General features: G+C 44.2%; 1 protein-coding gene across 2 annotated transcripts in view; it reads right to left on the reverse strand.

The window, feature by feature from the left end:
* Positions 1-17,398: 17,398 nt before the first annotated feature.
* FTCD (formimidoyltransferase cyclodeaminase) overlaps positions 17,399-23,143 on the reverse strand; it is a 32,740-nt gene continuing 26,995 nt past the window's right edge. For both annotated transcript variants that reach the window (XM_048510454.1, XM_048510461.1), the window contains 4 exons: positions 23,092-23,135; positions 21,875-22,013; positions 19,742-19,837; positions 17,399-18,347 (listed from right to left, as the gene is read on the reverse strand). In XM_048510454.1, coding sequence (XP_048366411.1) covers positions 18,261-18,347; positions 19,742-19,837; positions 21,875-22,013; positions 23,092-23,135 — 366 coding nt within the window. In that variant the 3' untranslated portion in view covers positions 17,399-18,260. The remainder of the gene's footprint in view (positions 18,348-19,741; positions 19,838-21,874; positions 22,014-23,091; positions 23,136-23,143) is intronic.

Raw genomic sequence — 23,143 nt, forward strand, 5'->3', positions numbered from 1 at the left:
AGGTCTGTCAGTGGAATTACAACTCATCCGCAGACTGCAAAGAGCAGCTCCCCTGGAGAAAATTTTGAACTCTATGCCCTGAAACCATGCTGAGGTCCCTCCCCTCTTCAAACCCTGCCCTCCCCATGCCCCACCCCATACATCTCCAAGAATTTCCCCACTTGGAGCTGGCAACCCTATAGTCTTCAAGGTAACAAACATTTATCATAAAACCAAACATCTTTATGACTATTGGGATAATCGAATCAGTCTTAATTTATGTGAATGTAGCAATGTTTGCAGAGACCGCATAGCTTCCAAGATCTGACGAACAGGGGCGTACCGCCCAGGGGGACATACGGGGTCAAATGTCCCTGGGCTGTGGCCATTTAGCCACATGAGGGGGCAAAAATCTCCCCCCACACTCAGTGGTGGGATTCAAAAATTTTAGTAACAGGTTCCCATGCAAGGAATTGTAAGTGAGCAGTTCGTTCATTACAGGAGGATTGAAAGATGATTATTGGGGCCAATACCAGGCTCCTAGTAGGAATCAAAATTGTGTTTGGTATCCTGACTATAGAAGCTGAGGGGTCATTGTTGTAGGCGGTGAATGAACCGTGCCAAACGAGAATCCGAATGGGGTTTTAGAAGATCTCCAGCTGGGATAGAACTGCCAGCTCTTTCTTTCTAGATTTTTGTCACAAGCGCCCCTGAGCAAGGAGAACTTTCCCACCGAGGAAGCCTTTTTAAAAAGGAAGACAAAAAAACATGAGCTGGCAAAGGGGCTTTTCTGTTGCCAGGTGAGACAGTTGTGACAAGGGACTTGCTGTTCAGCCTTTGAGCAGGACTAGAGCAGCCCTCTGAGCTCTCGTGAGCACTTAAGAAAAATAATTATATGCTCAGGAAATATTATTATCCAACCTGAACTCTAGGTAGTATTTGATTACTTTTTTTAAAAAAAGCTATTGCTCTTGTGATAAGGCCCATTAATCACTGTAATTGTTAATAAACTAGCTGACTGTACACACAGTGAAGGCCCAGCCAGACCATAAAACTGACAAAAGACTTTCCCTATCTACTGACGTGGGGCGCCCCAGCTTTGCAGTGGAATGAGACTTTGGTTATTAAATCGAAATCCCTCACAAACAGCTCCAGTGAGGAATAAAGCGCTTCAGAGATTTGAAACTGTGTCACTTCAGGAAAGAAGGTGGGGTGGGGGAGACATTTTTATCTGAATTGATTATTGATTATTGATTGACTGATTGATCAGTCGATCAATCGATCAATTGATCCATCGGTCAATCAGTTGGTTGGTTGGTTGGATTTATATCCAGCCCTATTCGTGGAGGGCTTTTATTTGATTGATTGATTGATTGATTGATTGATTGATTGATTGATTGATTGATTGATTGATTGATTGATTGATTGATTGATTGATTGATTGATTGATTGATTGATTGGATTTAAATCCCACCCTATCCCTGGAGGGCTCAGGCAGGTTACAACACAACTTAAAAACATCCATTAAACTTTGAAATATAAATTATATAAATATAAATAATTAAAACCAATTAACAAAATATTAAAAACAACACCAGAGTAATAATTAACCCCATGGAAACACAACAAGTCACTCAGGCTCATTCCACTCAGCATATTTGTAACAAGTACATTATTCTGCATGTACATAAGGGGCCTGAGATTGACAAAGAGTTCTGGAGCGCTTGAAAACTTGCACACTGTTTTGAGTCATTTGGGTTGTCCTAATAAAAAATTACCTGCTGTTTTGTCCTTGTTTTTAGAACATGATGTATGTGTGTAAAGTGTCAGCAGATTCATGGCAATCCTGGAATTCCTTGGTGGATTCCCTTCTTCAAACATCACCTCATGAATCTTTAGCTCTCCCTCTTCTTCTATCACCTTGGTCTCATCAAACTAGCAGCCGTTATTGGCTTCTTCTGTATTCCATGATGACAGCAGCTTTCCTCACCACCTTCTTCTCCAAAGATTCTTAGGTTGCCACAGCGATGACTGTAAACAGTCCTAACTGAATCCTAACTGGTCTGTTGGGCAAACCTGATTTCAGAGGGAGTGCTGGAGGTTGTCTCTCCCTCTTGTGACTTCTTAAGACCCTCATTGAACGTCTTCTGAACCGTTTCCTTCAACATGCCTGGTAGGAATCTCTTAGACTCCCATGTTCAAAAGGATTCTCCAGTTTTCTGTTCCCCAACTGATTTAGAGTCACTTTGCATTGAGGCTCATAGATGGGGGAGTTTGGTGGCAAGTTAAAGAAGGTGGAACAAAACAACGGAGAAATTATGACCAAGAAAAGAGAAAGAGAAAATAAAGAAGGAAACTCGATAGAAGCATGATCGAGTCCGTGCCCACAATGTCTGAGTTAATATTTCAAAATGTAAATTATGACAGTGGTTAGAAACAATAGAGAATAGGATGGGGGTGGAGAAGCAAGAGAGATGAGACTGTGCACAGGGAAAATAGAAGCCAACTGACCTAGCCCATCTAGATACATCAAGGTTTTGTTTCAGTTTAGCTTGAGCAGGAATTAGTGTCATTGGACACTGATTCTCCAAGAGAAACCCACATAATCCCATGCGTCTTCTGGTTTGGAAATTGGGGGCATCAAGGATATTAGCAGCCAGGTCTCCAGGTCAGTAACAACACCAGACCAAGAAGTGATATGCGTAGAAATAACCTTTCAAGGGCCCACTATCTGCCAGTCACTGGGAAAGGGGAAAACAGCTCACCCTGCAGAACAGAAGACACACAGAGAGAGCACAGGCTCCCTTAGGAAAACACAAAAGGGATCTTTAAATGGCTTGTTCCATTCATAACATGAGCAACCCAAAGTGGAGATGGGATCGCACAGTGGCTATGGACTTAGTCCTGAACAAGATGTTTAAGATCCCGATCTGGCTAGAGCTATCAACTCACTCAGAGGCCTTCAGCAAACCATTTTCAGCATCGCCTCAGGTCCTCCAGCTACTTCGTCAGGGGTTAAAAATAGGAACGGACTTTGACAAGGCTGTTTTCTGGACTACAGAGATCAAGCAGGCCAGCGCTCAAAAACGCCAAGCATTCAGGCAGCTTGGGGTTGATCTGTGAACTGACTGTGGCTTATGGTCTTTAGGAGGCTGATCACCTGAATGCGCCACCCATTTTGTTTTTTATGTCTAGATCTCCACAAACCTGCAGCGGATGGTACCTTGGCTGGGCCCAAATCTCAGGCTAAATTGAGGGGGACTGTCAATGGACAGGCGGAACATCTCCAACTTGTTTGTCACTGTGTCAGCCTGGTCCAGAGGGAGAAAAGAAATGCTCCAAAGCTCCTGCCTCTACCCCAAAAGAAGACTGAAACACAGAAAGATCAAGAGACCATTCAGAGATGACCCAAAGGGCCAACTTTGCTTTTCAGGGGCTGAAACAATGAAGGAAATCTCCACCATCATGCTACAGGTGTTCAAATTCAACACTGCCCCGTTTGCCAAGTCACTCCTAAAGCCATTGCCTATGTCAGTCATAAGGCCACGACCACCCATCTCCCCACCTGCATCAACAGTGTCTTGGCCTAGGCCATGCTTTCTCCCTGCACTGGGACAAGAGGCAGTGCTGCGGCCTGAGACTCAGCCAAGAGGATTCCAGCAACCACTGCCCCAACTGGACTTCAAGACACCACCCTCTGAACTCGGTGCAGAAGTTCCATCTGTTCCCAAGCTTTCCAAGAAAATGTGGACACCACCTCAGGCAAGGCTTTCCTGAGCCTGGTGAGCCAAGGTCAGGGAACAGCAACTCTTAAGATAACGATCATGGTCCACCTCAGGCCCTGAAGATCACAGAATCATTGAATCACAGAGTTGGAAGAGACCACCAGGGCCATCAAGTCCAATCCCCTGCAATGCAGGAACATATAATCAAAGCACTCCTGACAGATGGCCATCCAGCCTCTCTTTAAAAACTCCCAAAGAAGGAGACTCCACCACACTCCGAGGTAGTGCATTCCACTGTCGAACAGCCTTTGCTATCATGAAGTTCTTCCTGATGTTTAGGTGGAATCTCTTTTTCTTCACCTTGAACCCATGACTCCTGGTCCTAGTCTCTGCAGCAGCAGAAAACAAGCTTGCTCCCTCACCAACATGACATCCCTTCACATATCTAAACATGTCTATCATGTCACCTCTTAACCTTCGCTTCTCCAGACTAAACATCCCCAACTCCCTCTCTTTGTAGGGCATGGATTCCAGACCTTTTACCATTTTGGTTGCCCTCCTCTGGACCCATTCCAGCTTGTCAATATCCTTCTTGAATTGTGGTGCCCAGAACTGTACACAATATTCCAGGTGAGGTCTCACCAATGCAGAATAGAGAGGTACAATTACATCCCTCAGTCTCTAGACACTATACTCCTATTGATAAAGCCCAGAATCACATTGGCTTTCCTGGCGACCGCATCACACTGCTGACTCATGTTCAGTTTGTGGTCTACTAAGAGTGCCAGATCCCTTTCACATGTACTGTTGTCAAACCAGGTGTCACCCATCCTATTACAAATTCATCTAATAGTAGCATTGTCTAGCTCACATTTCACTAGCTTACTTGCAAGAATATTATGGGGCACCTTGTCAAAAGCTTTACTAAAATCAAGATATGCTACGTCCACAGCATTCCCTTCATCTACCAAGCTTGTCACCCTATCAAAAAAGGAGATAAGATTAGTCTGGCATGACTTGTTTTTCAGAAACCCATGCTGACCTTTTGTGATCACAGTATTCCCTTTTAAGTGCTGGAAGACCATCTCTCTAATAATCTGCTCCAGAATCTTCCCTGGTATTGAAGTCAGGCTGACTGGGTGGTAATTGTTAGTGTCTTCCTTTTCCCTTTTCTGAAGATGGGGATAATATCAGCCCTCCTCCAGTCCACTGGAACGTCTCCCTTTCTCCAAGAATTCTCAAAAATTATAGCAAGTGGTTCTGAGATTACTTTTGCCAGTTCTTTTAATACCCTTTTTAATATCCTGGGATGTAGATCATCAGGCCCTGGAGATCTGAATTCGTTTAAAGTAGCCAGGCGTTCCTGCACTATCTCTGTATTTATTCTGTGCTGAATTTCTCCTACTGTATCTTCTGTTCCATTTTATCCTAGATGAGCACTGTTTTCTTTTTGGAAAAAGGCTGAGGCAAAGAAGGTGTTGAATAGTTCTGCCTTTTCTTCATCCCCTGTTAGCATTTTGCCATCTTCTACATGCAATGACTCTATCCTATCTTTTTTTCTTCCTTGTGCTACAGACATAACCAAAAAAGTCTTTTTTGTTGTTTTTAATCTCTCCGACAAGCATCAGCTCACTGTGAGCTTTAGCTGCTAATTTCCTCAGAGAGATCCCTGATGTGTTCCTCACCCAGTACCACCTTTCCCACACTGTCAAGGAAATCTTCCTTTTTCCTAATGTCTTGAAGGTTAGTTACTTGCACCTCAAGCTGCTGGACCTTCTCTTCTAAGAGAGCAACCAACTTACACTTGCTGCAGGTGTGGCTACAAACATCCTCTGGCAAAAAAAAACATCACACAGTTGTTGCAAGTAATTGCAGCAACTCCCTCTCTGTACCTCTCCATTCTGCACTGGTTAGACCTCACCTGGAATATTGTGTACAGTTCTGGGCACCACAATTCAAGAAGGATATTGACAAACTTGAACTGGTCCAGAGGAGGACTACCAAAATGGTAAAAGGTCTGGAAACCATGTCCTACAAGGAGAGACTAAGGCTTCTCCCATACAGCAAAATAAAAATGGGTGAAAGGCGGGTTACATGAATTCATCTTCACCCTGACCTGTTTGCTTGGCTGGCTGTCCCATGGACAGCCAACCATGCGATCGGGGCACGTGCCTTCACATGGAGGTGTATTTGGAGGGGTCCCTGCCTCCCTCCGAAGCACAGTTTTGGAGGCAGGCACGACTGACCTCCAGGGCTATGAAATGGCCATTTGTCCCTGTGTGGCTCCGCAGATGGGAACCAGGGATTGTGATTCTCTTGTTGATCACAGCTGCCTAACACTCCTAGGGTGGCATGCAAGGGAGGGGAGGGAAGGGGAGAGGGCATGGCATCTGGACATGGCCCACCCACCCTAGCAGAGGGAGGGGAGGGAGGGGTGCTATAAAAGGGAGGGGAGGGAAAGGGGTGGCATGCAAGGGAGGGGAGGGAGGGGATGGGCCCAGCATCTGGACATGGCCCACCCACCCTAGTGGAGGGAGGGGGAGGGGAGGGGTGGCATGCAAGGGGGGAGGGATGGCATGCAAGGGAGGGGTGGGAGGGGGCCTGGCATCTGGACCTGGCTCACCCATCCTAGCGGAGGGAGGGAGAGGGGAGGGAGGGGTGGCATGCAAGGGAAGGGAGGGGAGGGGGCCTGGCATCTGGACCCAGCTCACCCTCCCTAGCGGAGGGAGGGGGGTAGGAAGAGGTGGCATGCAAGAGAGGGGAGGAAAGGGAAGGGGTTTGCTCGGCCGTGATTTTTAAATAACCGGGGAGGGGGGCGCAGAGTTGATCCGCATTAGGTTTGGGGTTCATGTGAAGTCCCCCCCAACTAGGGTTTTCTACCAGTGTTTTCACGCTTTAATTGGAAAGGGCCTTAGGGAGCTGGGTATGTTTTGTTTGGTGAAGAGAAGGTTAAGAAGTGACATGATAGCCATGTTTAGATATTTGAAGGGATGTCATGTTGGTGAGGGAGCATGCTTGTTTTCTGCTGCTCCAGAGACTAGGGCCAGGAGTCACTGGTTCAAGGTGAAGGAAAAGAGATTCTACCTAAGTCTCAGGAAAAACTTCTTGATGGTAAGGGCTCTTCAACAGTGGAATGCACTACCTCGGAGTGTGGTGGAGTCTCCTTCTTTGGAAGTTTTTAAAAAGGAGGCTGGATGGCTATCTGTCAGGAGTGCTTTGATAGTGTGTTTCTGCATTGCAGGGGATTGGACTTGATAGCCCTTGAGGTCTCTTCCAACTCTATGGCCGTTTCCTCACGGGCAGAAAATGACGGCCTGGAGACAGTAAAAACACCGTCTCCAGGCCGCCATTCGCACGAGGGGCGCAGCTGCAGCGCAGCTGCGCCGCCCTCGCGCCGCCTGCCCGGCCTGGAGCCGGCGTTTCCCCAGAGAGCTTCCTAGCACTCTTTTTGGGGAAACGCCGCAGTGAAGCCGCTGCCGAGCGAACGGCAGCGGCTTCACTTCGACTCCCCCACCCGGCACTCACCTTGTCCCTGGGCCTCCGGCGCGTCGCCAAGGCCTGGGGACACGCCCCCCTGCCCTGCGCCGCTCGAGCAGGAGCGCAGGGCCAGGGGGCGTGTCCCCAGGCCTCCGCGACGCGCCGGAGGCCCAGGGACAAGCCGGGTCGTGCGGGCGCCGGCGCTCCGCGGAGCCGGCTGCCCGCCTCTTCCCGGGACAGTCCGTGCGGACGGTCCCAGCGTCTTTGGGTCGGCGCGAGAAGCGCCAACCCAGCCGTTTCCTCTGCCATGTGGAAACGGCCTATGATTCTTTGATTCTAGGATTTCCTCACCAACCATATTTAACAGTTAAGTAGTTCAGAAAGAGACCTCAGGACCTCCTTCTAAAAAGACCTGTATGAATTTATCAAAAAAAGTTCTCCCCTTACCTGTTTAGACAAGTCCCTTTTTCTGGCTTCAAGGATCAAGACCTAATGGCTGGAGCCCTGGCCCCTTCACAAGACTCCAACTTACCTTTTATTCTCCCTCAAAATATCCGTCCTTATTGAGTAAAAAATCACTTGCCAAGAGATCCTCTTCTGGTCATTGATGTCAAGAGGGGAAAAATAGCTTCCTTTTTTTCAACTTAATAAAGGATCACACTTTCCCTTTCATACAGTTTGGGAAAGTTTTCAAGTCTATCTCATTTCAAAATTTCACCAACAAAAAAAATGACTTTGGGGTAAACTCTTGAAATACTTGAAGAGCAAAAGAATAAACATTAAAAAAATATCGGCTGAAAATATGAAAAATGGTGTCAGATACACTAAAAAATAAGGTGCAGTTATTAGAGACGCAACAATTGACCAAAGATTTTTGATACGGGAAACAAAATATGTTTGAACATGCAAACAAGCCAGAAAAGAGGTTCATGGAGTTGTGACAAGAAAAGCCAGTGGGTCCCAAAGAACGGGCTGACCAACAACCCAGATCTGTGATACAAGCCACAGAATTCTACCAGAAAAATAAGAACTTTTTGGAAGAGAAAGGCAAAGAAGAAATCCACATTTACACATTAAGTGTACTTTTCTGTCTTATTTGTGCTAATTCTTTATAAACAATAATGGGCTTCAGGATTTCCTCCTGGAATGTTAATGATCTGAACATTCCACAGAAAAGGAGGAAAATAATTTATCTTTCTTCAAAAGAAGAAAATTGATATTGTGGTACTACAAGAAACATTTATAAGAAAAAAAGATAAGAAACTCTTAACAAGTCCAACTTTAGGTGAAGAATTTCTCACTTCACATATTAAAAAGGAAAATAGCAATGTTTTATATGTTAACTCTAATGTTAATGTGACCTTAATTTGAAAGGTGATATTGGAAGATTCTGAAGAGTAGAGATTGAATGGATTAAAAAACCTTCCTTGTGGTGGCGAATGCTCCCAATGAAAACAAAAGTAAGTAAAAGTAACTAAAAATTAATTTAAGTACACTGTACAAGTTGGTGTGTAATGGGAGAATTTAATTGGTTTGTCTCACATGGATTAGCTTTCACAAAACGCTTCTAACCACAAGATAAAATGGAATATTCCCTTCTTCCTTTTCTGAATTAATTGAGAATTTGAAACTAATAGATACTCAGAGATTAAAAATCCAGAGGAGTTGAGTTATTCCTATTTCTCTGAAAGACACAAATCTCTTTGAAGAATAAACATGGTTTGGATCCAACAAAATTACCAAGGGCTGAAATTGAGCCCAAGCTATTACCAAATCACAACGCCATCTCTATAAAGATTAGCAATGTCCAAGTGCTGAAGATTAAATAAGCTGATAAGAAGATTAAATAAACTGATCATATAAACAGATTTATTAGAAGAATGCAAATTGGAAATAAGGAGCTTCCTTGATATTCTGGGGAAATGCCTGTAACAAGGGATTCTTTATTCAGATTAATTCCTCAACTATTAACGTTAAGAAACAAAATACAAAAGCAATTGTTCAGGAAATCAGGGAAGTTGAAAAAAGCTTACGACAGATACACAGAATAAAGAACTAATTGCTAAACTGAAAATTTTAAATAAGCAACTTTCCATGCAATATCTGGGGAGTACAGAATATAGTGACAGTGTTTGAAACCAAGATTTGTTGAACAAGTGAACAAAGGCAAATGGCTAGCGAATTAACTAAGACAAGTGGAGTTGATCAAATATATAATCCAATTGAAGACAGGAGATGAAATAATTACTGATTCTGAAAACATACCAAAATATTCTTTATTATTCTAAACTCTATAAAAGAAGTTTTAGTTGATAAATCCCAAATGGAAGAATTTTTGTTCAAAATTTTAAAAATGGAAATCCTGGATGAACATCAAGAAATCTAACTCCACAGTTACTGTATCAGAGGTGTTAGAAACTTTGACAAATTTGACGATGGACAAAGCACTGGGACCAAACAGATAATGAATGAGATTATAGAAAAAGAGCAAATGTTGTTTCCTTCTGACACAAGAATTAAAGGGAAAGTTAGAATTATGGCTGAAATTATTATTTTAATTTACAGATTGAAAAACAATCAGCTCTCGTATTTATAACTGAAAAAACCTTTGCTAATGTTTATTGAAGCTCTATAAGGAGAATGCTGCAGAAATTAATAAGACAGGCGGACATTTTCAACCTGAAGAAAAACAATATACACAAAACAAAATGGAGAGTGAAAGACCAAAATAAGGTAAATGATCTGGGAATTTACTTATCAAATAATAATTGTTCTTTATTTGATTTGAATGATCAAAAAACTTCTCAAGAAATTAAAATTCTGTTGAAGAATTGGGGAAATCTTCAGCTAACATTAATGGGTAGAATTGCTGCTATAAAAATGGCAGCATTACCAAAAATGATTTCTCTATTCCAAAGCCTGTCCGTTATAACCTTTAATAAAACATTCAACCAATGGCTAAAGGAACTAACTAATTTTCTTTGGCAAGGGGGGAAAACAAAAAAAAATATTTATGTGATACTAAAGAGAAAGGAGGGTTAGGAGCGCCTCATGTGTTCCTGTATTATAAAGTGGTGACTTTCGTGTGGTTGAAAAAATGGCTAATACAAAAAGATAGGTATTTCTTAATTTAGAAGGCCACGATCTATGTTTGGGTTGCCATTCATATATTAGTTATAGGAACGTTCAAGGAAACAAAGAATGTTATAATCATTACATAAAAGCAGCTCTCTATAAAGTCTGGAGGACATATAAAGAAATACTCTGAAAAAATTCCAAAATGATTTTCAATCCACAGAGCTTTATTTGGTAAGCAATCTATTAGACATAAAGAATATCTAAAGTATGGTAAGGTTTTAAACTATAGGCGGTTTCCGCACAGCCAGGCTTGCGGGCTTGCATCGGCATGATGGATGCCGATGCAAGCCCTGGGGCCATTTGCACAAACGGCCCAACAGGCTGCGCTGCTGGCGGAGCACGTTCCGCACAGCCGTGGAGCCCCCCAAACGGCTGCCTACCTTTTCCCCGCCTTCCGTCACTCTGAGTAGGTCAGGGGACACGCTCCCTGGCCAGAGCAGCGGCTGAAGAGCAGAGGCAAGGAGGCATGCCCCCTTCCCTCCTCAGAGCGATGGAAGGCAGGGAAAAGGTAGGCAGCTGTTCGGGAGCACCACGGGAATACGCTGGCTTCCACCTGCTGCTGTTCGCTCGGCAATGGGTGGCAACCGGTGTATTCCAAAAAACTCACCCCCTGAGCGAGTTTCAGAAGCGGCGTCTTCCAAAAAACTCACCCCCTGAGCGAGTTTCAGAAGCGGCGTCTTCGTGCCACTTCAGGGGAGCCAGGATGACACCGCTGCGATGCAGCAGTGCCTCCTGTGCGAATAGTGCCCCAGGGACCTGTTTTTCCCGTCCCTGGAGCGCTGTTGTTCCCCCATGTGGAAACAGCCATAGTTTCCCTCAGTTAAAACTAAAAAATAGTGAAGATAGGATAGTAGGGAAAGACATACACAGTTAGTATTTGTATTTATAGTTGATAGAGAGATTGAAAGTAGATATAAGAGTCACCATTTTGCACACCACTTGATTCCAATATATGTCTAAATGGTTGATGGAATTTGATAGCAGCCAGAAATAAAGAAGTTGGGATTCATTGAGCAGAGGCTATTGACCATACAATAAATTTTGAAGATGAGGAAAGAGCTTGTGATAATGGAACTAAATTTTCTCTTTGTGGAGGTGTAAAAGAAAATGTTTATAAAATGTTCCCAAGACTGTATTGAATACCCAAAAGATTATGCAAAATATATGTCAGTCTCCGCCTTTGTTGAAATTGTAAGTGTAATGTGGGCTTCTTTTTTCCACATGCGGTGGTTATAGAATCAAGCAAAAAAGTTTTGGACACAGATATATGGTTTGATTTAAGCAATATCCAAGGTAGAGTTAAGTTTTACCCCAGAAATATTTTATTACATATGGGCAAAACAGGAAAGCAGAAGCTTGATAAAGTGTTGTTCTATATCCGTGGTGGCGAACCTTTGGCACTCCAGATGTTATGGACTACAATTCCCATCAGCCCCTTCCAGAATGGTCAGTTGGCCATGCTGGCAGGGGCTGATGGGAATTGTAGTCCATAACATCTGGAGTGCCAAAGGTTCGCCACCACTGTTCTATATGATGACAACCGTCAGGTTGTTATATGCTGAAGTGTGGAAATATTGAAGAAAACCCACGTTGGAAGAATGAATATTTAAATTAGGAAGATCAATGTGGTTTTTACCCAATGCCAGAACTGCACTGGACATTTTGGAATATCTGAATAAACATAATAAATTAGCACAGCACTTTACATTTTTTAGATACAAAAAAGCTTTTGACAATTTAAACTTTTTTTAAAAAATTTGGAAAATATGAATTTTGGAAAGAATTTCATGAAATGGATGAAATCAGTTATGCATCACAAATAATTCTTAATGGAACACAAATAATTCTTAATGGAGTCTTAACAAAATCATGTGAGATACAGAAAAGAAGAAGACAAGGTTGCCCACAATCTCCTCTCTTGTTTGTTCAGGAAGTTCTAAATGGAAATATAAGACTTAAAGAGAGGACTGAGGGTAAAAAAATTAAGAAAGATTCTTTTAAACTAAGAGCATTGGCTAATAATCTGACATTGATCTTAGAAAATCCATTAAAGGGAGCTGAGTTTTTAATGTCAAAACTGAAAGAATTTGGTGCATAATCAGGTTTTAAAATTAATAAACAGAAAACAAAAGTTTTAACAAAGCGTAAGAATATGCAGGATCCCAGCTGATAAGTAAAACAGTTTTTAAGGTTGGGAAAAGGTGAAATATCTGGGTATTATGTTGTCAAATATGAACTGTATATTTAAATTAACTAATTTTGCAGAGATGGAAAAATAATCATCTTTCATAAGAAATCAAAGTTGGGAATCATACGCAGAAACTTGGGAACCTGTAATATCTTAAAGCAAGATATCCCTTATTACCTCTCTCAATCTTTGTGGTATAAGCAGCATTGTCAACAACTTAGATGGAAAAAAATATTTTTAATTAATCCTAAACAGTCAAGTTAAACAGTGTTGTAGTACTGGTCATTCCTTTGCTCAGGCTCATTCCGCACATGCAGAATAATGCACTTTCAGTGCTCTTTGAAGATGTGCGGAATAACAAAATCCACTTGCAAACAGTTATGAAAGTGGTTTGAAAATGCATTATTTTGTGTGTGCGGAAGCAGCCTTAGTAATTTAGAGATAACTCTCTTTAATAAGCTTGAAACACTAAAAAGATTAGCAAACAAACTAATTTTTATTTAGATGAAGTTTTCCAGTAAGAAGTTATACAGTGGAAGATTTGTGCTTGGGAAAAGTCAGGGAGTCTATCAATTATAAATATCAAGGAGTGTTTTATTTGTTAATATCTATGGATGTAGCCATGAATCTCAGACCTTATTTTAACTTTATAATTCAATAAAGGTGTAAAAAAGAAAGAAAAGACCCCCAACGTAAAGAAAGCAACCGTGTTGCAGAAGGTGTGTACACAAAGGGACGGAGAAGAAAGACTTCCAAGGGTTGGAAGAATCCCTGGTACTCCACACTCTACAGCAGAAACGCAAGGCTCAAACCACGATGCTGGACCATCATCAAGTTCTTTTGGGTTTGGGTTACTAGCTTCCAATCTGAAGCATTTATGCTACAACACGATGTGAGATCGGTTGGCCCTGTTTCCGCTGCTTTTTAATCTATGTATTTAGATCGTACCTGACAAGGTTCAATAGGCTAACCAGATAGAAGGGGCCTAATCTAGAGCATTTCCCCACTTACCTGCTGCTGCGCGCTACTCTCCCCAAGTAGTGTGGGGTCCGCCGGCACTCCCCATTACAGGGGCAGCGACAACGCAGCCGCCCCGACATTGCCGCTGTTGCGCCCCCTCAGCGCGCGACATTCCTGGCGCCTTTTGAAACAGCGCCTTTTGATGACCCCGCGCAGAGCATGGGGTCGTGGGGAAGCCCGGGCACGAGTCAGAAATGACGCACACTGGGAGTAAAGCGCAGCAACCACTCACCCAGGTAAGTGGGGAAACGACTCTAGAAAACAAAAACAACATGGATGGAGCATTCAGGTGATCAGCCTCCTACATTTTGGCACCTGAAGCATGATGGTGGGGATTCCCTTCAGTGTTTTGGCTCCTGGGAGCAAAGTAGGCCCTTTCTGTCCCCTCATCCCCTTCTGAATGTTCTCTTGATCTTCCTGTTTCGTCCTTCTTTTGGGGTAGAGGGGGGAGCTTTGGAGCATCCCTTCTCTTCCTCTGGACCAGGCTGACATGGTGACAAACAACCTGGAGATGTTCTGTCTGTCCCGGGAGTGTGGCCTGTGCATCAACAGCCCTCCCATATTTAGCCCTGGATTTGAACCCAGTAAAGGTATCACCAGTTGCAGGTATTTGGCAGGATCTGCGGAGATCTAGAAATAAAGAAGTGGCCGCAACTTACCACGGTTGCCATTGCTGATGGGGAAGGGATAACCTCCTTGGCGGCTGCCGCCTTCTCTGGTGGCCTCGTGAGCTTCCAAGTGCTTGCGAGGTTTTTTCCGGGCCCTAGGACACCAAGCAGTGACGCTGGGCACCCTGATGTTGGTGGGGAGGTGGGCCTAGGCAGCCTTTATAAGGCTGGGCGTGGCCTACAACTTCCCCATTTGCTGGAGCTCAATCATTGCGGCCCTCTGGCTCCGGCCGGTTTGGAAAAAGGGCCCGGCGGGACAGGCCTCACGCCGCCCCTTGCCACCGTGCGCGGCCTCCTTTACTGGCTTCGGCCGGTTGGAAGAAGAGGCCCTGAACAGGGCAGGCCTCGCGCCGCCCGCCGCTGCGAGCAGCTGCCTTTTCCGGCTTCGGCCGGTGGGGGGGCCTGCGGAGCAGGCCTCGCGCTGTGCCCCCCCCCCCTTTTCAGCCGCTGCGCGGCCTTCTCCAGTGGGGCAGGCCTTATGCCACCCGCCGCTCCTGCCGCTGCCACAGCCTTCTTTTACAGCTTCTGCCGGTGTGGGGGGAGGGGGCGGCAGGGCAGGCCTCATCCCTTCTCTTCCTCTGGACCAGGCTGACATGGTGACAAACAACCTGGAGATGTTCTGTCTGTCCTGGGGGTGTGGCCTGTGCATCAACAGCCCTCCCATATTTAGCCCTGGATTTGAACCCAGTAAAGGTATCACCAGTTGCAGGTATTTGGCAGGATCCACGGAGATCTAGAAATAAAAAACCAGCCTCCTAAAGACCATAAGCAGCAGTCAGTTCATAGATTAAGTCTTGAATGTATTTCTCCTTGCTTTAATTCAGTGCTATGATAATTATTATAAACATGTATTTCTACTTGCTTTGATATATGGATTTTGTTGCAGGAAGCTGGATATAATGTTTTCAAATAAACATGATTTAAAAAGAAATCAGTTTCTTCACAGTTGACTATTTTCCACTTCCACTGGTCTTACCGCTGCAAGCAACCTTCAGCCACTTGACTCAGCACCCTTCCACACCCACCAATTGTTTTGAATAAATTCCTTGTCTTTTTCTGGGTATCCTGTTGAGGCTGAACTTCCCCCTCAAGGTGTTCCTTCCCAGCACATTACCAGGGTTGGTCTGGCATTTGTTTGATGGCCTGTTTGGTCCCTCCCAACTCTTATGAAAGATTAGGCAGTGTTTTTAATCTGTATGGAGAGTTCCTAACACTGCCTAGGCAAATGCACTTAGATCCCTTTGCAGACCTCATTTCCTAAGGAATGTTGCCCGGGACAAATTTGGGAATGGGTCATGAAAGAAAAAAAGGTTATATTCTGATTTGGTGGTGGTATGGAAATGGTTTGCATTTGCTGAGACTCCCCAAAGGTGATTTTACGCACTGGCAAAGTCACTGGCCGATGACACACAAGGTGTTTGCTGCCCACCAAAGCAACATTTCTTGAATGGATTTATTTCCTCTAGCCCCACTTCCACTTTCCACTCTCTCCACAGCAAGCAAATCCACTTATAGCACGATTTTAATTTTGCTTCGCTGCCAGAGTGGGATAGATTTGCCAGTGGGCAAACCTTTGCCGGTGGCCAAACCTTTTCCCTCCGCTCACAGCCAATCCACCTAGTCTTACCGCCCCCCCACACACACACACACTCCCTCACCCTGCTCAGCATGCTTCCCCCTCATCCTGCTCCTTGTTTCTGACTACTTCCTACTTCTTGTCTTGCCATATCATTTCCGTTGCCCATGGCCTTCCCGCTCCTGCATATCTTTAGACCTGCAGATTTTTTAAAAATTAAATAACCATATCCATAGATTGATAAATTGATACTAACACCCCAAAAATGTAAAAATAATAAAACTAGTCAATCGGTCCAAACACCTGATTTGTCTATGCATTTGGTCAACAAACTGAGACGCCTCCAGCCTCATAGCTTTATATGCAAGTAATCAGTGATTCCAGACCACACTGGGAAAAGTCCATCAGGGGACAGACAATCATGACCCTGGGAGCTGAGCAAATGGCAGTTCATGTTCTTTTGCGGTTTTGCAGTTTGCACATTCCCATTACTTCCCACCATAAAGTCAATCAGTGTTCAGGTAAAGTGTACAGATGCCACATTAAAGACTTTTCTTTAATAGTTCCTCTTTTTAATGTTGATATATCAATTCACCAATAGAGTGAGATGTCAATCTATTGATAAGATGAAAGATAAAAATTAAAGATTATATTGAAAATTAAATCACGCATGAGTGATAGAGAACCCATGAAACATCCCTCTACCCTGGTCACAAGCGAAAACCCAGTCGATGGGTAATACCTGCCCTGTTGCAAACAGGGCAGTGGTAATTATGCCAAACATGCCCCAAAACAAAGACTCCCTGGCCAATTCTCTTTGAAATTATGGGAACCTGTCCTTGCTGTGTGCAATTGGCCACTGTCTTCTGGCTAATTGAAAAGAGGCCTAGAAATAATTTGTGTTATATTTTTAATAAACGCAATAAGAGATAATTTCAGGCAGTAAAACCTCAGATACTGTACATTTGCTCTAGCATTTGTGGACTGTTGATCACATCTTTATCCATGGAGAATATCATATATGGTATCAGTTTCAAGGAGATTTTGCCACTAACAAATGTGCCCAAGATTGAATAGTGTTTTTGTGGGGATGAAGCCAGGAAATCCTGGGGGTTCCAGGGCACAAGATCTCATAGGCTGGCAGTAATGAAAAACCCTCACTTTCCATGGGGAAAGTAAAAGCACAGGCAAGGCCAGAGGATGCGTGTCGGGACAAAATTTCTTGCCCCGACATCCTTCAGCTGCCAGCATGTGGCAGCAGCCCTGTGAATAATCAGCTATTGTAACAAAAAACACGTATGAACTTTTTATGAGTTGAAGTTAGAATGATTATTGCCCAGCGTTGTAAATGTTAAAATAATTTCCTTAGGTAGCATGATAAACTAAGGGATATAGTGGTACTTGCAAGTTTAACTAATAAGCTTAGACTAATTCAGGGAAAGGGAACAAAGATAACTTTAAGATAATTTGGAACAGTCTTTCTCTAGCCTGAGGAGCCTTAATCCAACTTAAGCGGCTGTTCTGTTGGAAGAGAAGTAGTTTAAGTTGGAGGAAGACTACGTAGAGGATAGTTAGATCCACTCAAAATACCTTTTATTAGGATTAATGAAAGCAACTCAAAACCAAGCACAAACTCTTTATTTTTATTTGTTTACAAAATTTATACGCTGCCTTTCTGCCCTTAGTTCTCCAGAATTCCTCATTAGGAATTCCTCATTACGAATCTTACAGAAACAAAGGGGAGAGAGAGACGAAGTCTTCCATTATCCAATCCAACTTCTTCCCTTGTTTTTTTGTAACACTGAAGCCTTTTCTGCACATGCAGAATAATGCACTTTCAATCCACTTCCACAATTGTTTGCAAGTGGATTTTGCTATTCCGCACAGCTGCAAAGTGCATTGAAAGTGGATTGAAAGTGCATTATCCTGCATGTGTGGAAGGGGCCTGAGATTGACAAAGAGTTCTGGAGCACTTGAAAACTTGCACACTGTTTTGAGTCATTTTGGTTGTCCTAATAAAAAATTACCTGCCCTTTTGTCCTTGTTTTTAGAACATGATGTATGCGTGTAAAGTGCCATCTCAGCTGATTCATGGTGACCCAGTAGGTTTTCAGGGCAGGAGACTAGCAGGAGAGGTTTGCCTTCCTCTGCATAGCAATCCTGGTATTCCTTGGAGGTCTCCCATCCAAGTACTAACCAGGGCCGACCCTGCTTAGCTTCTGAGACTGTAGGAGATTAGGCTAGCCTGGGTCATCCAGGTCAGGGCTAGAACATGACAGTGACTAACAAAGTCAATGCCTCTGTGGCTGTGGGAGATCCATGGACAAAGTGAGGAATACAGGGCCATGAAATCTGTATTTGTAGCTGATTTCTTTCAGGTTGGAGGGCAGGGAGCAAGCAATGATGGCCCAAGACTGGGCTAACCACGTACAACACAATGAACCTGCAAACAGAGGGAGGAATAAGAAGCAGCTTGGGCAAATTTCCTTTCATGTTGTTCGTTTCTCCAGCAGCTCCAGTACAAATGCTGCACTTTGCTTGGCCTCCTCCACGAAATGGGAGAGTTTCGCCTGCACCTGCACAATTCAAGATAGACGCATGTGTTCAAAACAATATCTCCCAAAAAAGCCAAAACCCCAGAAGAAAATGCCCTGGATTAGGACCAACTAAAGTGACACATAATACAACCCAAGCGTAGAGACTATGGCCCTTTCCGCACGGGCCCAATACAGCACCCTGGGGACGGCAAAAATGCCGTGCCCAGGGAGCTGTTCGCACGGGGGGTGCAGCTGCTTCACAGCCGCGCCACCCTCGCGCCTCCCCAGGGTGCAAAGCCGCTGTTTCCCAACCTCACTCCCCGAGCGAGGTTTTTGGGAAACAGCGGCTTACAACCGCTGCTGTGCAAATGGCAGCGACTGGAAGGCGCCATCCCTCCCCCCTTTCCCAATCGACTTACCTTCCCTGCAACCGTCCGGCGTGTCGCCGAGGCCTGGGGACACACCGGAAGGTCGCAGGGAAGGTACGTCAATCGGGCAACGGCGCAGCACAGCGCCGTCTTCCCGGTAGTTTCCAGGACCATTCATGCAAACGGTCCCGGGGGGGTTGGGTCGGCGTCATGTACACCGCCCCAATCCCCAGCGTGGCTGTGCGGAAACAGCCTATGATTCGGTGGTCGAGCATGTGCTTTGCACGCAGAAGGCTCAAGGTCCAACCCTTCGCATCTCCACTAGTTAGAAGGACCAGGTAGGAGATGATGGAAAGGACCTCAGGACCCTGGACAGCAGCTGACAGTATAAGCAGACAATGTCAATTTGGATAGACTCATCTTTAAAGGAGGCCGCTTTACAGGTATTTGTTCACACAAAATGAGAGTTGGGATTTCAAGTTTGTATTGCCCACATGACTATAATCAAGAGAAGTGGATTGGCATGATGGCATTCAAGTTAGCCAGCTGGCAGAGTCTCTAGCAAGTACAGAGTAACCACGTCCCCAAGTAGGGGAGCTGCAGCTAAATCAACCATAGCTCTTGGGCTGCCTCAAGGAGTGGAAAATGTATCATGGCACCAACTTCTTCGAAGCAGAGCTCATTTTACCTGTCAAGATGAGCTTAAAGGTACTTGAACTGCAACAGGTGTAAATTGTACTGCACAGTTTGTGACTTGTATGGGCCAGATGCCTAATTTGCTTTTTAATATATTTGTAAGGGCACTGTTGGAATAAATATATATTTTGTTTAATTTGCTTTTATAGCATTACCTTTACATTGCAATCCCAAAGGGAGTTACTCCAGTCTAAAAGCCCATTGAAATGAATGGATTTAGACTTTAGAATTGCACTGTTAATCTCCCAAATTTCCAGTTCAATCTTGGGTTGGGTTTGCCCCTTTTGCAACCATTTCTTAAAGGTAAAGGTGCAAGCACCTGGTCATTACTGACCCATGGGGTGATGTCACATCACAAACATTTCTTACCTGATGCTTAAAGCCTTCATCTGTTATATCTTTCAGGTTAGTGATGACGTTAAAAGAGGCACCAAATACACCAGCTTCTAGCATCTTTACTGCTACCTACAAACCATTTTTTAATGAGTAAGAAGGTTTGCGCTATCAAATAAAATCTTCATCACCACCAGAACCACCAATAATTTATTTTACCTGTTTTTATTTGATTTTATTAAACTTGATACTCCCACCCTTTCACAGCAAAATCTGGCTCAGCGCAGCTTCTGTACATTACTTAATCACCTCAAGAGATCATAAAGTCATGCAATTTAAAAGAAGAAGAAGAAGAAGAAGAGTTTGGATTTATATCCCCCCTTTCTCTCCTGCAGGAGACTCAAAGGGGCTTACAATCTCCTTGCCCTTCCCCCCTCACAACAAACACCCTGTGAGGTGGGTGGGGCTGAGAGAGCTTTGAGAAGCTGTGACTAGCCCAAGGTCACCCAGCTGGCATTTGTGGGAGTGTACAGGCTAATCTGAATTCCCCAGATAAGCCTCCACAGCTCAGGCAGCAGAGCTGGGAATCAAACCCGGACCCGGTTCCTCCAGATTAGATACACAAGCTCTTAACCTCTTACCCAGATTAGATACACAAGCTCTTAACCTCCTAAAATCAATTTAAACAACAACAATATTCCAACAATTCAACATTGAAACACAATGCACAGCTTCTGCATGTACCCCAAAACCTGCCTACATGTCTACAGGAGACCATATCAATTTGAGAGACCACATCAATTTGTTTAAGTGCAAGTCCTGGAAGTCCTAACGGGTCTGCTTTTGTGTATGACAATCTGCATTCACCACTAGATCTTCCCTCGGAGTTTTATGGTTCAGTTGCATGCAGGGATGGCCAATTACATCCGAAGCCACACCGGGGTCCCTCACCTGCCAGATAAAAGCCTCAACCTGTGAGCTCTGGAGGGTCTTAGATACGGAACCCAACTTTGCCCTGCTTGGCTCTGACACCCTTTCAGAAAATTCTTAGACTCATTCCACACATGCAGAATAATGCACTTTCAAACTGCTTTCAGTGCCCTTTGAAGCTGTGCGGAATGGCAAAATTCACTTACAAACAGTTCTGAAAGTGGTCACCGCATCTCAAAAAGGATATTGAGGAGATAGAAAAAGTGCAGAGAAGGGCAACAAGGATGATTGAGGGACGGGAGCACCTTCCCTATGAGGAGAGGCTGCAGCGTTTGGGGCTCTTTAGTTTGGAGAGGAGACGTCTGAGGGGGGATATGATTGAAGTCTATAAAATTATGCATGGGGTAGAAAATGTTGACAGAGAGACATTTTTCCCTCTTTCTCACAATACTAGAACCAGGGGGCATTCATTGAAAATGCTGGGGGGAAGAATTAGGACGAATACAAGGAAACACTTCTTCACGCAACGTGTGATTGGTGTTTGGAATATGCTGCCACAGGAGGTGGTGATGGCCACTAACCTGGATAGTTAAAAAAGGCTTGGACAGATTTATGGAGGAGACGTCGATTTATGGCTACCAATCTTGATCCTCTTAGATCTGAGATTGCAAATGCCTTAACAGACCAGGTGATCAGGAGCAACAGCCGCAGAAGGCCATTGCTTTCACATCCTGCATGTGAGCTCCCAATGGCACCTGGTGGGCCACTGCGAGTAGCAGAGGGCTGGACTAGATAGACTCTGGTCTGATCCAGCTGGCTTGTTCTTATGTTCTTATGTTCTTAAAACACATTATTTTGCATGTGCAGAAGGGGTCTTAGAGACTTGGAGGTGGCGCAGGGTATTACCCTCCAAACAGCCATTTGCTCCAAGGGAACTGATCACTATAATCTGGAGATCAGTTGCAATTCTGGGAAATCTCCAGGCTCCACCTGGAAATTGGCAACTCTGCAAGCTACCTAGCGGCCACACATTTTTCCTCCCATCTTTTTTTCTATTCCACACTCATCCTACAGTAACACGTTTAATTTTTGCAGACTCTTTTTTCCCCTCTTCCTTTAAGATCCTTTTGTTCTTCAGCGGATTAAAAAAAAAAGAGTACCACATCGCTTTCGAAACAATGAAAAAAAGAAACCAAGAGTGCTTTCCTTCCCAGCCCGAGCCTCCATTAACGAGCATACCTGAATATCTGATTTGCAGGCTAAGTTTCCATGACGAGCCAATTCTTTTAGAGAAGGCCACAAGGAATGAACTTTTCCTGCCAGCGAGAAAGGGACACCAACCGCTTTTTTCAGACCCAACTGCATGGCTGCTGTGCGCCTGCAGGCAGCAAAGAAACAAAAGGAGGGAAAAAACCGATATGAAAATTACAGCCAATTCTCATATCATGATGTTGTCGCTTTGGATATATCTCATTTAAAACAAAACCAAAAAATTCAAAAATCAACACATATGTGGGATTGTCCTTATGAGGAGAGGCTGCAGCGTTTGGGACTCTTTAGTTTGGAGAGGAGACGTCTGAGGGGGGATGTGATTGAAGGCTATAAAATTATGCATGGGGTAGAAAATGTTGACAGAGAGAAACTTTTCTCTCTTTCTCACAATACTAGAACCAGGGGGCATGCATTGAAAATGCTGGGGGGAAGAATTAGGACTAATAAAAGGAAACACTTCTTCACGCAACGTGTGATTGATGTTTGGAATATGCTGCCACAGGAGGTGGTGATGGCCACTAACCTGGAGAGCTTTAAAAAGGGCTTGGACAGATTTTTTGGAGGAGAAGTGGATCTATGGCTATCAATCTTGATCCTCCTTGATATGAGGTTGCAAATGCCTTAGCAGTCCAGGTGCTCAGGAGCAGCAGCAGCAGAAGGCCATTGCTTTCACATCCTGCACGTGAGCTCCCAAAGGCACCTAGTGGGCCACTGCGAGTAGCACAGTGCTGGACTAGATGGACTCTGGTCTGATCCAGCAGGCTAGTTCTTATGTTCTTATGTTCTTGTCAGTAAAAGCTAACTTTATTAACAAACTTTATATACTGACAGAGCACGCTGATGAGCTGAAAGCAGAGGAAACTCCGTGGGAACATTCTGCAAATGGCGGCAGCATAGAGAGCAGAGAATAGTGGGCGTGAGCTTCTCAGTGGAAGCTGAAAGAAAGTGCTGGGGGGGGCGGCTGGAAAAATAAAATGTCTCCTGCTCTCCACATGGCCAGCAGGAAACATTTTCAAAGGACCTCAGGAAAAAAGATTGCTAGTTTAGCTTAGCGTTTTCTAAATAAAACATCCTGAGGAAGTTTTGAGGAAAAAACTGTGCGGAGTTCTTCCCCAAAATGTTTCTTTCAACATCCTCAAGATGTTTTGTTTGTCCTGCGCAGAAAGGGCTTCTGTAGTGCGTACCTTTCTTTCTCCTCAGGTGTGTTCTTGGGAAGTTTCATAGCATCCTGTGCAG

The sequence above is a fragment of the Sphaerodactylus townsendi genome, linkage group LG01 (genome assembly GCF_021028975.2).
Source record: "Sphaerodactylus townsendi isolate TG3544 linkage group LG01, MPM_Stown_v2.3, whole genome shotgun sequence".
Taxonomy (NCBI): Eukaryota; Metazoa; Chordata; class Lepidosauria; order Squamata; family Sphaerodactylidae; genus Sphaerodactylus; species Sphaerodactylus townsendi.